This window comes from Podarcis tiliguerta (assembly GCF_965153285.1).
Source record: "Podarcis tiliguerta genome assembly, chromosome: 7".
Classification (NCBI taxonomy): Eukaryota; Metazoa; Chordata; class Lepidosauria; order Squamata; family Lacertidae; genus Podarcis; species Podarcis tiliguerta.
The window spans coordinates 14,251,895-14,267,473 of record NC_139540.1 but is presented as its reverse complement, the minus strand read 5'-3'; the positions used below and the strand labels follow the sequence as shown (position 1 = coordinate 14,267,473).

The window sequence follows — 15,579 nt, the reverse complement described above, 5'->3', positions numbered from 1 at the left end:
ACGTCAAGACTCCCCTCTCTTTCTTGCTGATGTGGTCCAAAGATGTCTGGCACCAGCTTGGCTGCAGGAGTTGGATGGCATACACGGTGCCATCCAACCATCTTAAGCTGGGGGCAGCAACTTAAGGCCCATGGGAGGTTGTTTGACTGGCCCATGAGCCGCCCCCAAACCGAGCTGCCCGCTCGCCCGCTGTGCTAAACCGGCGCAGCGCAGCGACTTGCTTCTGCGGCGCCAGAATTCACGTCTGCACATGCACAGATGCCAGAAATTGCAGGCGCACACGCAATTCGGCCCATGGAGGGATCTCTGCAGGACCGATCCAGCCCAGGCAAGATAAACCTTGCTGACCCCTGGTCTTAAGAGACTCCACTCTGGATTTGTGTAGGGTTTAATTCTTAGCCGTTTCTTCTCCCAAATATATCCCACAAAGGCAGCAGAGGTTTAGGACCAGAGTTTTCTTTCTCCTAAATGGGCTCCTTTTCCAGGTTGACAAGCCCCAGCTGCCCCACACTCCCCTCTGCCTTTATGTAATAATAATATAAAATCATTAAAAAGTGTCCACTAGCTGATAGGAAAACATTTTGGAGGGCAGCTTTTTGAGCCACAGCCCTCAATCACCCCCTTTTTTAGACTTCAGCTGCACCTACCCTGGAAAAAAAAAATGAGCCACCCCTATTATTTTATTAGTATTATTTATTAAATTTGTATACCACCCCTATACCTGTAGATCTCAGGGTGGTAACGACATAAAATCACAATATAAAAACACAAAATACATAATAAAAAACAACAACAACCCAATAATCCCCTTTTCCACAACACATTTAAAAGGGCATTAGCTGTCAATCAGCCAAAGGCCTGGTTAAAGAGGAACGTTTTTGCCTGACGCCTAATATATGAAAAGTTGTGATGTAGAATGTCAAGGTAACTGGATCTCCCCATTACCTGACCGTTTAGCTGGAAAATACCAGGGACTGAACTATTAACTATCTGGAATGTGGACTATTCTGAGATGGGAAGCATAATACCGTATTGGCCCAGATATAAGCTGCACCTGAATATAAGCCGCACCTTTAAAATTGGGGAGAGAGAAATTAACAGAATATAAGCCACTCGCCTTCCTCGCTCTCTCCCTTCCTGGCCTTGGGGGAGAGGACAGGGGACTACGCATGGGGAGGGCACCACTTTGCTGCGCTCTTGGATACTTACCATAAGGTTGCAAATATAAGCCACACTTTAATTTTTCATGATCAGAATTTGGGGAGAAAGTGAGGCTTATATTCAGGCCAATACGGTAGATGCTGTTTTCCCCCTGCTCTGATCTGGGGAATGACATGAAGCTGCTCACAAGAAGTTATACTTACAGAGAACCAACCTCTAAGAAGAGGATCGTAGCACATGCAAGAGACAAATGGGAGACAGGCCCCTGTTCAAGATCCCCCAGGGTGACTTTCCCACATGGACATCCCTTTTGCAAATGGGCAGGGAAGTTTGTCAAACCTTTTTTGAGGCCCGTGCTGCTCTGCTATCGTTTCACGGAGCAGATCCATGCACTGGGAGACCCAAAAGTGAATGGGTCATGAACCAGCAGCATGGGAAATGGCTTGCTATGTTAGAATTCCTGCTCCTTGATTGCAGTCATGGGATTTTTGTCTATCACATGACGGTATATGTTTTAACTCCACAGAGTGGGAAGTGATGGAGACAGGATGTTTGTGTTACTGTGTTCCATGAAGTGGGACTATTGTCCTTTGTTCTTTTTCTCTTTGCTGATGCTAGAGAGAGAGGGAGCCATGTTGCAGTGCTCCGTGTGTGTTTATATGTAAATAAAGTAGATTAGCCAAAATGCTGAGTTGCTGAGGTCTGTTACGCAAGTTGTGCAAACTCTGCGGATCCCTAAGTGTGCTGATGTCTGTTGGCATCACTCGCTGTGGTGTTTGGGTTGAAGAAAGCTTATGAAGCTCCCGAACGAAAGACCAGGAGGGAGAGAACATGCCAGTCGGGCAAGTGTAGGCTGAACTCCTGACATGCCATTCATCAATCGCCTTGCCAAAAACAAGTTCATAACCTTCCCCATGCTGGCCAAGCCACTCTCATGTAACATTGAAGAGGGCAACCATCCCAGGCCCAGACAGATGGAATCAGTTTCAGGAGTGGAATTCTTCTCTGGCCAGCACAATCCTCTAGGCCCAGGGGTCTGCAACCTAAAAGAGCCACTTGGACCTGTTTCCGAAGAAAAAAAACCTGGGAGCCGCAAAACCATTGTGACATTTAAAACAAATATATCTCCGGAGCCGCAACCTGACAGCGGGCGGGAAGGTGACGTCGGGACAGTGCATGACTAACGCACGCACCGCCCCCATGCGACGTCACAGCCAGTACAGCGCCCACCACAGTGGGGAGTGTCGGGGCACACAATGCACCTCCTCCCCTCGCTAGTATCCGCCCCGGAGCCGCGGCAAAGGTGTAAAAGAGCCACATGCGGCTCCGGAGCCGCGGGTTGCAGACCCCTGCTCTAGGCACTTACATACAAATCATCTTGATAACCAGGAAAAACCAAAAATGCATCCAAGAGTCTCCGTGCAGGCACCCTGCGCTATGTGTGACAGTCCAAGTGCGGCAACTGGTCTCTGAGCTTCTGAAACCACTTCCTTTCAAATTCCACAGCAGTCACAGTCATCATGGATGCCAAGGTTGAAGCACCTAAGCATTTCACCTCTCCCTGAGCATCCTCCTTGAGCTTTTCTGGGACAAGGTCCTCTCCCATGACCTGCAGGGAAGGGGGAAAAAGGCGGGGTACATTAGCATGTAAGAAGAACCTGCTAGATCAGGCCAATGCTCCATCTAGTCCAGCATCTTGTCCTCACGGTGGACAACTAGGTGTCCGGCAGAAACCTGCAAGCAGGACTTGAATACAAGAGCACCCTCCCTTCCTGTGGTTTCCAGCGACTGGTATTCAGAAGGAATAGTGGCCCACAGGCTGAAAAGGGTTCCCTGGTCCAGAAAGATCTTCATTGGCTCCCAGTACGTTTCCGAGCACAATTCAAAGTGTTGGTGCTGACCTCTAAAGCCCTAAATGGTCTCAGTCCTGCGCCGAGGGCCTTCTGGCGGTTCCCTCACTGCGAGAAATTAGGTTACAGGGAACCAGGCAGAGGGCCTTCTCAGTAGTGGCGCCTGCCCTGTGGAACGCCCTCCCAGCAAGGCAATAAACAACTATTTTACTTTTAAAAGACAACTGAAGGCGGCCCTGTTTAGGGAAGTTTTAATGTCTGATGCTGTATTATTTTTAATATTCAGGCAGAGGGCCTTCTTGGTAGTGGTGCCCGCCCTGTGGAACACCCTCCCAGCAGATGTCAAGGCAATAAACAACTATTTTACTTTTAAAAGACAACTTTTAGGGAAGTTTTTAACGTCTGATGCTGTATTGTTTTTAATATTCAGTTGGAAGCTGCCCAGAGTGGCTGAGGAAACCCAGCCAGATGGGCGGGGTATAAATAAATAATAATTATTATTATTCTATACATTCAACGTGGCTTCTGACATTTTCTGGCAGGGGTGGGGAACCTGTGGCTCTCCAGATCTTGTTAGATCTTGAACTCCTATCCGTTCCAGCTACCATGGCCAACGATCAGGGGTTATAGAGGCTGCAGTCTAGCCATAGCTGGAGGGCCACAGGTTGCATAACCTGGCACAGAACTTCCACTCACCTCAGTCATCAAAAACAAGGCATCGCCTTTCACGCCGAAGGTTGCGATTTTGTCTTCAATTTCCTGCTGAGCCTTCAAGTTACGCTCTAACGCAAAGGAAGACTGATTCGACTGCATGAGCTGCAGCAAGAGCCTGGAGGAAAAGGAAAACTAAAGCTGAGTGAACACAGCGGAGTCGTAAGAGTTTTGACAGCCAAAATGAATACATGACAACGTTGTTGAATATGGGAAGTTTGAGTGTTTGAGTGTTTTGCAGCGGAGCTATTTCTTTACAAATGTCCAAGTTGAAAAGAGTGTTAAAGAAAAGGTTCAAATGTAACACCCAAACACGGTTTAACACAATATCAAAACCATAAAAGAAAGATAAAAGATTTCCAGGGCCATGTCTCTTTCACCCCTAAGATAGCAATATGGATGATTTCTCCTGTGAACAATGTAGAAACCTGGACCAAAATTTATCAGCCAGGGTCATATGTATTCCAGTATCATAAGGTGCTCTTGCTAATACTACATGATTTTGAGCCAGTTGAGGCTTTGAATTTTTTTTTTAAAAACTAATCACGTAAACCTTGTGTCTGTCGCAGAAGAAGTCAAGAGATGGCTTCACTCAACACCAACTTTTTTTAAAAGTAGGTAACCTTTAGAAACCTTTCAGCTGATTGCAGTGCCCCTGTTGGTTTCAAGTGCAGTTTGTTTCTATGGTGTGCGATTTCCAGTGTGTGTTTTAATAGGTTTCAGTTTCTAGTCTGACGTGTTTTCCTTTTATTGTGAGCCACCCTGAGCAATCTTCTGTTGGGAAGGTGGGATATAAATATTATTAATAAATATATGTCAAGAGGAGAACTGTATGTATTCTGCTAGAATGGGAAACAAAAGACGAGGAGGTCAAATCAGTCATGATCAAATGGGCACAAGATATAGGACATTATATACAATTTGAGGACTGGGAAAAAGTGTGGAAGGTCGGTCTGAAATTTACAGAATGTTCTTTTTTGAAAGAAAATTACATGAAAATGATGTACAGATGGTATACTACACCAGTACAAATAGCAAAAATGTACAAAACCGGGTCAAACACATGTTGGAAATGTAAAGAAAAAGAAGGTACTTTTTATCATATGTGATGGGAATGTAGAGAAGTTTAAAAAAAATGGGAAATGATACATAACAAACTGGAAAAAAATGTTTAAAATGACTTTTGTAAAAAATACCAGAAGGGATTGTAGGACAAGACCTGCCAAAAAAACACACAAAGAACTTATTTATAACATGCAGAGAATCATATGTGCAAAGAAACCAGAGAGGGGAGCTAAGGGAAGTCCTGGGTGGAGCGGAGAGGGAGGGGGGAAAGGGGGGGGAAATAATGTAACTGATTATTTGGATTGATAATTTCCTATGTTGAAATTGTCTAATTTTATTTTTTTTTAAAAAAAGAGGAGAACTGTATGGAATATTTTGTACACACACAGTGATAATTTTATAGACAGTGTTGCACATTACCTTGCTCTGATGAAGGAAGCACATGCATATATCCAAAGATCTTTAGACCCTTCTTGTCCCGAGGAATCAGGCACAGCCGCCTTCGTCGCATGCAATGCCCCTGTCCTTCCCAAGGCACCCAAATGCCCCTTTTCTGTTTGGCGTTCCTCACAAGATCCAAAGCTGTTGTTTGTCCAGGGAGAAAAATGCAAAGAGGAACCCTTCCTCGAGCTGTCTTTTTTGCAGCACTGGGATCTGGATTCCTCTGCCGAAGCTTTGAGACCGTTATCTGCAGTCAAGCCATCGGGTTGCAAAAGATGCGCCTCCGACAGAGACAACGGAGCTGGAAACCGCAAAAGTTTTGCATAAGCTTCAGCAAGCAGCTTCCAGTTCCCTGGGTGAAAGGGGTGCAACAAAATCAGCGGCTGTAAGCACCCAATTATTTCCTCGACACGCTCCAGAGTCTGGTAAATGGCCAGCTGCAGCCCTAGTACTGTTGCTATGTGGTCAGTGTTTGTTGCTCCTAGTCTCTGGCAAGAAAGAAAAGAAATTCGAGGATTAAAAGGATGCAGTATTGACTTTTTTTATTAGAATCTGGAAAGGTGGGGGGACACATTTTCTTGAATAAAGAAGTATGCACTCAGACGGCTTAAAAATAATATCCAAATTTAACAGGGCAAGAAGCAGCAATAGAGCTAACACCATGGCCATGATAGCACATAACAAAAAGCCAAAATTACTGCCTGAACAAGCTATTAGCTCACAGTGCCTCCCATTTCACTTGCTGCCTGGCAGAAGCATGGAAACAAACCAGGAAGTGGAGACCTTAGGGTTAGGTCCAAACCCAGCAAAGGCAAGATCTTTGCTTTTCTTTGCCTGAACAAACCATGCCTGCGAACCAGCCTCAAACAATGGTTTAGTTGTTGGCTTACCAATTGTGATTTGTTAGGGAGAAACGAACCACAACCCAAGCTTTGGATACTGATGCTAAGCTATCTGTTTTCAGGCTTGTTTACCCATCTCTGCCAGGGGAGAGCGAAGCGGGATTGATCAAGGTAGAGATACCAGCACACAGCATACTGTTACATATAGATGTGCCCTGCACCTTCCAATATTCAGCTTCATTGGGCGTCCACAAGTTGCAGTGTTATGAGAGAGGGAGAAAAGCTGTTTTCTATACACTTTCCTCCATGCTATGCATAAATGCCTCACCTTTTCTCTAGGCTAAAAAGTTCCAAATGCTGCAACCTTTCCTCACAGTGAAGTCACTCATTTTGAGGTAAGATGACTAGCACTGTACACAGTATTCCAAACGCAGTCACACCACAGATTTGTATAATAGCATTACGATATTGGTAAGCATATTTTCAGTTCCTTTCCTAATGATCCCCCAACAAGGATTTTGCCTTCTTCACACAATGTCCTCATTGAACTGGCACTCCCCTAATGAGTACATGCCATAAATCTGAAGCAGATTATTACCCCCAAAGAATACCAGGAAGTGTAGTTTACCCCTCAAAGAGCTACAACCTCCAAGCCACACTTCCCACAATTCTTTCAGGGAAGTCATGAGCTTTAAATACATTGTGTGTATACCGCCTCAGTCTCCCTCGCAGCCTAACCTACCTCACAGGGTCGCTGTGATGATGAAAGCAGGGAGTGGGATAACAAGGTAGACCACCTCATTGGAGGAAAGATGGAATAGAATATAAAATAATTTATAATTTATACCCTGCCCATCTGGCTGGGTTTCCCCAGCCACTCTGGGCAGCTTCCAACAAAATATTAAAATACAATAGTCTATTAAACATTAAAAGCTTCCCTAAACAGGGCTGCCTTCAGATGTCTTCTAAAAGTATGGTAGTTGTTTATTTCCTTAACCTCTGGTGGGAGGGTGTTCCACAGGGCAGGTGCCACTACCAAGAAGGCCCTCTGCCTGGTTCCCTGTAACTTGGCTTCTCGCAGGGAGGATGGACCTCAGTGTCCGGGCAGAATGATGGGGGTGGAGACAATCCTTCAGGTATACTGGGCTGAAGCCGTTTGGGGCTTTAAAGGTCAACACCAACACCTTGAATTGTGCTCGGAAACGTACTGGGAGCCAATGTAGGTATTTCAAGACCGGTGTTATGTGCAACAATAAAAAAAAGAGGGGGGAAATGGGGAAACTACCAACCAGTGTTTCTGCGATCTCCAAGGCTTCCTTGTGTCTCCCCAGGTGAGCAAAGCAACGAGCCTGGCTCTCCTGCACATCTCTCCGCATGGCAGCGTTGCTGGGAGGCAGCAGCACGAGGCATCCGGAATATTCACACAGAGCCTTCTGAAACGAGATTTTGCAAATACCGAGCTTGAACTTAGTGCGACTCAGGAAGACTGAATGGCCTGAGATCTGTGCGCAATCATTCGGCATAAAGCAAGATCAAGGCCCAAGCTCTAGGGTAAGAAATACAACTTCAAAACCAGCCTTGAATATATGTGTTCCTCCTCGCACCTTCCATGTGCACCGACCATAATTAAACACAGTTAACCAGGTTTCAGGTGGCGCTGTGGGTTAAACCACAGAGCCTAGGACTTGCCGATCAGAAGGTCGGCGGTTTGAATCCCCGCAAAGGGGTGAGCTCCCGTTGCTCAGTCCCTGCTCCTGCCAGCCTAGCAGTTAGAAAGCACGTCAAAGTGCAAGTAGATAAATAGGTACCGCTCCGGCGGGAAGGTAAACGGTGTTTCTGTGCGCTGCTCTGGTTCGCCAGAAGCAGCTTAGTCATGCTGGCCACATGACCCGGAAGCTGTATGCCGGCTCCCTCGGCCGATAAAGCGAGATGAGCGCCGCAACCCCAGAGTCAGTCATGACTGGACCTAACGGTCAGGGGTCCCTTTACCCTTTACCTTTAAGACTTGAAGGTTAGACAGAAGAGTGTGGAGTGTGGCATTTGGCCTCTGAGGTTCCTTGTTTAAATTCTAAAGTGTGCAGTTCTATACACCCTTACTTAGATGCAAGTCCCACTCATGCGCACAGGATGTCACTGAACCACCTGACATCTCCCTGTCACCTTGCCTGTTACCAAATTCCTGGGACCAATTGCAGTAACACCAAAATATAAAAATGAAAGTGGGCAAGATGCAAAATTTAAACGTACAATTAAAAAAAAAAAAAAATCAAAGAAAAAACAGTGAGGGGAACCCTCTGATTTGAGTCATTATTTATTTAATTTTTCGTTCAAAAAAATGTCATCGGGATAAACGATATAAGCATGCTCTCATGTGCAAGATTCTATCATGTGCCTGAAAGATACACATTCAAATAATAGTATCCAGAATACCTTGAATTCTCGCTGCTTGTATGCCAAATCTCCTCTGAATTTTTTAATGTTGACACATTCGGCATCATCATCCCAGTCTGTTTCCTCACAAAACCACTGAGGGAGGAAAAGGGGAGAAAATCAGTTGTGTTGCTTGGGTTACCAGTCGATTCCATAAATATCAATTGATTCTTGCATGCTGGATTCACCCATCCATCAGACTGACAAAGCAGGCTCTTAGTTATGGAAACTCATGCCAAAAGAACAAACTGCCTACATTTTCAAAGTGGGGATTGGGAGACTGTGGTCTTCATTCCCATCAACTCCAGCCAGCAATAATCTGGTGAGCCACAGGTTCCACCATTCCTGCTGCAAAGAATTACAAGACTCTGATTTTACTCCTCCGCCCCCCACAACAGGCATACAAGGCTCTTTAAACAATTAGGAAGAGTCGAACGTTTTGCAAGAACTTTCTGAAGGTAAGAGCCGTTTGATGGACTGTTAGACTCTCCTTCATTTTTAAACAGAGTCATCTCTTGGGGATTCTTTGGCTACAATTCCTGCATTGCAGGGGGTTTATCTAGATAACTCTTGGGGGTCCCTTTACAATTCTGTGATACTGAGTTCCCCTCTACTTCCCCAACTTGGTCCTCTCCAGATAGGATTGCCACCTGTCCTGTATAATACAACATTGTCCCGTATTTCAATGTAAAATGCTATGTCCTGTATTGATACAGTTTTGTCCTGTATTTCAGGTTGTCTTTTTCTCTCTCATTCTCTCTCGCTCTTCCTAACCCCCCCCCCCAAAAAAAAGTTTGGGATCCTTTCCACATGCATATGTTTGAAAGGATGTGTGAAAGATCACATACTTAAGCTCTGGGTAGCCACAGGCAGGTTTACAAATTTGTGTGTGCATGTGACAAATTCCAGAGGGGACACCCTGTTAGGCTGCAATAAGTTGTAATGGATTGCTTCGAAGTCCCTTTGTTTTTAATATTTTGTTGGGAGCCGCCCAGAGTGGCTGGGGCAACCAGTCAGATGGGTAGCATAGTAATAATAATTACAATAATGATAAGAATAAAATTTCAACAACAACAACAATAATAGCGATAATAACAATGTAATATTAATAATAAAATAAAATTTGAAAAACACCAAATGGGGGGGGGGGGAAACACCCCCCAACGCCTTGCCCCACATTTTGCCAGAACAAAGGCTGCAATCTCCAGATGTTTTGGATGACAATTCCAACCAGCTTCAGTCTGTTGGGAGTTTCAGTCCAAAGCATCTGGTGGACACCAGGTCAGGGAAGGCAGAAGCATGGACAGAACCTGCCCTGGGAGCTGCGTGGTTGGACCAACACCCATTTAAAGCCTTTACAGCTTCCCCCAATGAATCCTGGGAAATGTCTCTCTGTGGGGGAGGGGTTAAAAACTACACTTCCCAGGATTCTATGGGGCCTCCTCCCATCCCACCCCCAGCCTTTGCGCTATCTCTCTCTCCCTCACCTCGGGCTCACAGCACCGGGGGCTGTAGCCGAGGGAAGGAGAGGCGGAGCCTCGTCCCTTCCCCTCCCGGCAGCGCCCCTCGAAGACCGACTCCTCGAAGTCGAAAGGCAGCGCCATGCCGCCTTGGGAAGAGAGGCGAGCGAGCGCGCCGGAAGCCCACGCTCCTAGAGAGGGTCCCGTTTCCGGATCACAGAGGACGCCGCTGCGCCGCAAACTAGACAGGCCTGAGTCACGGGGCGGGCTTACGGAGAGAACTCATAGACTTGTAAATGAAGTAGAGCCGTACGCAAGGTGCAAGCTTCCGGGTCGGCTTGGGAAGGCATTCCTCGTCCACTGGCGCTTGGAACGCGGTGCGGGCAAACGGAGGCGCGGCTTGCGCAGCATCGATTGCACAGCATCTGTGACGCCCTCGCCGCACTTACACCCCACTCTCTTTTTGGTGTTTCAGCAGTTCAAACGTCAAGTGCGGATGGAGGAAGCCGGCTTGCATGCAAAGCCAAACTCTGGATTTAGTCCTCGCTGCCATCTGGAGGGTGTTTTGCATCTCCTCCTCTGCTCTCTTGGGGTAGCCTTGACTTTCCTTGATATGGCCGGGCTGTTGTGAACTGTGGTCCAACCTAATCTGGAATATAGGGAGAAAAGCATTAGGATAGCATTGTTTACCAGTGGCCCATTTATTCCGGCATCCTGTTCACATCGGCTGACCAGATGCTTGTAGGAAGCATGCTGCAAGCAGCGCTTGAGTGCCAAACCACTTTGCTGTGGGGTTTTTTAAAGATGTTTCGTACACTGCCCTGACCTTTTATGACACGAGGGTACAGAAATAGTTTTACAACTTGTTGTTGTTTAGTCGTTTCCCCTCTTTATGACCCCATGGACCAGTGCATGCCAGGCACTCCTGTCTTCCACTGCCTCCCACAATTTGGTCAAACTCATGAACACTGTCCAACCATCTCGTCCTCTGTCGTCCCCTTCTCCTTGTGCCCTCCATCCTTCCCAACATCAGGGTCTTTTCCAGGGAGTCTTCTCTTCTCATGAGGTAGCCAAAGTATTGGAGCCTCAGCTTCATGATCTGTCCTTCCAGTGAGCACTCAGGGCTGATTTCCTTAAGAATGGAGAGGTTTCATCTTCTTGCAGTCCATGGGACTCTCAAGAGTCTCCTCCAGCACCATAATTCAAAAGCATCAATTATTTGGCGATCAGCCTTCTTTATGGTCCAGCTCTCACTTCCATACATCACTACTGGGAAAACCATAGCTTTAACTATACGGACCTTTGTTGGCAAGGTGATGGCTCTGCTTTTTAAGATGCTGTCTAGGTTTGTCATTGCTTTTTACAACTGATATATATTAAATTGAAATATTGAAATTGAAATACTTTATTGTCACTTGTTCAACTTGTATACAGTGAGATTACATGAACACCCCCCCCCCCGCTCAGCTCTCTTAGTCTTAATTCCCCTCATTTACTGACGCACACCCACCAAACCCGAAAGTCAGTTGCCCTGTTGTTATCTTTTCTTTCAGCAGCCTAACAGCCCATGGATAGAAGCTGTTCTTTACCCTGTTGGTGCGACTAATCATGTTTCTATATCTTCTGCCCGAGGGCAGATGAAGAAAGTGCCGGCCAGGGTGTGAATCATCCCTGAGAATTTTTCTCACTCCCCTGAGGCAACATTCTTCCGCTATTTCATCCAGTGGATTCACAGGACAGCCCATAATATCTTGTGCTGTGTTCACCACCCTCTGTAGGCACTTCCTGTCACTTGATGTCAAACCAGCCCAAGGTCACCCAGCAGCTGCATGTGGAGGAGCGGAGACGCAAACCCAGTTCACCAGATTATGAGTCTACCACTCTTAACCACTACACCAGATAACAAAAGCTAAGTGCCTACTGTGAGTTCTTTTATACCAGGCTTCCTCAACCTCGGCCCTCCAGATGTTTTTTGGCCTACAACTCCCATGATCCCTAACTAGCAGGACCAGTGGTCAGGGATGATGGGAATTGTAGTCTCAAAACATCTGAAGGACCGAGATTGAGGAAGCTTGTCTTATACAGTGAGACACACAAGCTGGCCTTCAAAATAATAATACCAACCTATCACCCATATAGCTGTTTCAGAAACATCACAGGTACTGACTCCATACTGTGATGTGCATCAAAAGTGTAAAGGCAGTTCCTGATAGTGAAAATGCCAGCAGGGATCCATAGCTAAGGAATGTCCAAAGCTACAGATTTGGATGGTAATGATGTTATCTTCTGAGGACTGGCCGCTTTATATTTCATTTGCATGGGAAATAAGGAGCAGATGGGGCTCATCCACCTGAGAAGGTAGCCCATCTAGGAGAAGGTAAATTCTGATCCTAAATGTTATGTACTGAGTTGAATAGGATTCAGAATGCAGCAGTCTGATTGGTCCACAGGAGCCACCCAATCCAGCTCCAGGTGAATCCGCAACCTGATTGGCCTACAGGAGAATCCCGGAATTAGCCAATCAGGTGGGGCCCATTGTGTAAATAATGTATATAAAGCAGACATTCTGGGGGAACTTCCATTCCTCCTGAACACTATGAGCTGAATAAAGAGCATGAAATCCACTCTCGACTCCCAGTATATTTCACTAAACCTCCACAGCCTTGAGGGATAACTTCGGGAAAAGAAAAGGCGAAGGAGTAAACCCTACAGAAACCCAGAGTGGAGTCCCTTAGATGGTTGGATGGTGCCTTGTACCAGCCTCCCTCTGGCAACTCCTACAGCCAAGCTGGTGCCAAACGTATAGCTCTGCTTTCCTTTGGACCACATTAGCAAGGCCGAAAGGGAGTCTTCTCAGGTGGGCATCCCAGGACCTCCATACACACTACCCAGGCTTGCACCCCAAGGAGGTCACTTTGGGGCTAACAGAGTTTTGACTTCACCCCTGGAGGTGCACTCCATTGTCTCTGGAGACAGACAGATGCCTACAAAGTTTGTAGAAACTTTGTTCCTACAAACTACAAGAAGATTCCACCTAAACATTAGGAAGAACTTCCTGACAGTAAGAGCTGTTCGACAGTGGAATTTGCTGTCAAGGAGTGTGGTGGAGTCTCCTTCTTTGGAGGTCTTTAAGCAGAGGCTTGACAACCATATGTCAGGAGTGCTCTGATGGTGTTTCCTGCTTGGCAGGGGGTTGGACTCAATGGCCCTTGTGGTCTATTCCAACTCTATGATTCTAAGTTTTGCATCAACCGACCCACAGAATTGCCACCTGAAGTCTTTAATACAATGTGTTCCCTTCTGGATAGGCAATGTGATTTTGCTGGTCTATGAAGGCATTCGTTGCCGCAATTAAGTGTGATTTTTCACATAGAAATAAGTGGAAAATCAGTGGAAGAGAATTGCTACGGGATGCTCACCTTTATTATGAAAAGGCACAAATCAAATATGGGCCGATTCCCCTCCCCAATTATCTCATAGCTAGCAAACGTCAGCTCAGCACCCTGTAGAAAGAAATGCAAATGCAAAACTCTTTACAATGGCAGGTGGTTATTACAGCAGTGGAAATGGGTAATAATATATAAATGTGTTAAAGGGCCTCATTTTGCAGTATATGAAAGCATGTCAAACAAACTTTTGAAGTACTGAAAATGTTGAGAATTGCAGACTGATCGAAGATCACAATTGGCCAAAAGAAAAAAAGAAAATCCAAACACATTAAGATTATAAGAGGAACCATCATTGCGCATGGTGGAGTTTTTGTTTTAATTACAAGTATTCAATAGAACCTACCTGCCGCCCTGTTGTAAACATACACAAAAACCAACTCAACCACCGAATAACAATTCAGTAGATAGCCTGATCCTTAAAACATGTTGCTGAAACATATTTCCATTGTTGAAACAATGGGGCCAGCACTAAACATGTGAACAGTTTAGGGGGTGAAGCTTAACTTGGGAGGTGCTGGACTGTCACTCCCAACAAGACTCGTGGCAATTCTGGCTGAGGCTGATGGGCAGTTGAAGTCTCACAACATCTGGGCAGTTACAGGTCTTTCCCCCTGATTTAGGGGCAGAATTTTGAGAAAACGCTGGTTAATGTTACAATGATAGAAGGTATTCAGTGCGCCTTGCTAGGAAGACCATTCAATGGGCCACCAGCCCTTAGGCAATGGCTCCATTAAGAAACACATACCCCCAGTTAAAAATCAGTTGGCTGCAAGGTATGTACGAGTTTGTACATCCCAAGAACATGGTGGGAGGAATGCAAGGCTATCTGTTTGCATGAACATGCTTCTGGCTCTGTCCTGCTTCCATCCTGGAGGGGACACACCACTAGCAAGCAGATACTATTTCTCTTTGTCAACGTAATTGGCGCAGACTTTTTATTATTCCTGTGGCTGCCTTTGGGCACTTCTTCCTGTGTTCTGAGCTGCCAGCCCTGTTGTGTCTTCTTCAGCTGTGTGGATCAAGGGAGGGTCCGGGTCTTTCCAAAATAATACAAATCTCTTAACGCGACAGACATCCACTCTAGAAAACAGGCCGCACCTACATAATTCATCACACTGCAGATGCTTGTGTATGAAAGTCCACTGCAACTTCCACCATTTAAAAAACCCCACAAAAAACTGTATGTACGTACCTCTGTGCAAATCCTGATAAATAAGACACAGAAAATAGCCATTAAGTTTACTTGTTTCTAAGAACTTTTACTCTGTAAAATGTTTGGTCACTCAAAGCTATAAGCTTAAATCACATTATCAAAGAACACAGGCAGTTAAAGCCCATCTTTATATACCAAGAACATAGTTATCAGTACAAGCCAGATGAAAAATGGGTCACCAACTCTCCTTTCAATTAAATGTCTTCAAAACATTAAACTTCCCCTCCGCATAGCAGAATAAAAACGGTTCTGTATTAAAACCAGATTTTCCCCACCCTCCTTTGTACAAGTTGTCATTGAACCAGTCATATTACAGTGCATAACTTTTGCCGTCTGAAGAAGTGTTTATTTTTAAAAAACTTTGGCACATCGTGGACAATCCAATCCTTGTGGCGTATTCCAGTCCTGGGGTTAGGTCTGTCCAGTTCTTTTCTTGCTTTCACAAAAGGTCAGGTAACTGACCACCATCATTCACAGTAAACCATAGATGAGCAAGCCTGCCTCTCCCCCTCCCGCCCGCCCCCCCCCCAACTTGTTTCCCTCTTCATCACTTTGGGAAGAAAGGAAGGGTGAAAACTGTGCACCAGTCAAGTAAAAATCCCAAAACTTTTGTAACAGCAGTGGGTCACCTGCTATTACGATAAACCAGGAAAAACAGATTGAGCAACTTGCTCAAATCTTTACTGGCAATTACCAAAGCACCATTCTCGTATCCCGAATAAATCGCAACACAGTAATTGCAAACTGCAAATCAGGATAAATAATATGCTTAGTGTACGTACAGGAAAAGCGGCAGCAGTTTCATGGAAGGAAAATCTGGGGACCCTTGAGGGGCTCAGTGCAATTCTCTCACCCTGTATTACACCCCAAAACACTTCCTAGGGAAAATAGCAAATTGCTGAGAAGTTTTTCCCCAGAAATTAGGAAGGAAGCCACTCTGAGAAAGAGAAACATAAC

The 15,579-nt window shown here is 45.6% G+C and overlaps 1 protein-coding gene across 1 annotated transcript; it reads right to left on the bottom strand.

Annotated features, from left to right (window-relative positions):
- Positions 1 to 678: 678 nt before the first annotated feature.
- Positions 679 to 10,173, bottom strand: LOC310682169 (uncharacterized protein C8orf76). The gene is made up of 6 exons (XM_083450643.1): positions 9,988 to 10,173; positions 8,501 to 8,596; positions 7,360 to 7,503; positions 5,208 to 5,716; positions 3,708 to 3,840; positions 679 to 2,770 (listed from the first exon to the last, which is right to left on the bottom strand). Exons 1-6 carry the CDS (start codon positions 10,102 to 10,104, stop codon positions 2,597 to 2,599), a joined length of 1,173 nt encoding a protein of 390 aa, XP_083306769.1. The 5' UTR covers positions 10,105 to 10,173; the 3' UTR covers positions 679 to 2,596.
- Positions 10,174 to 15,579: the final 5,406 nt, after the last annotated feature.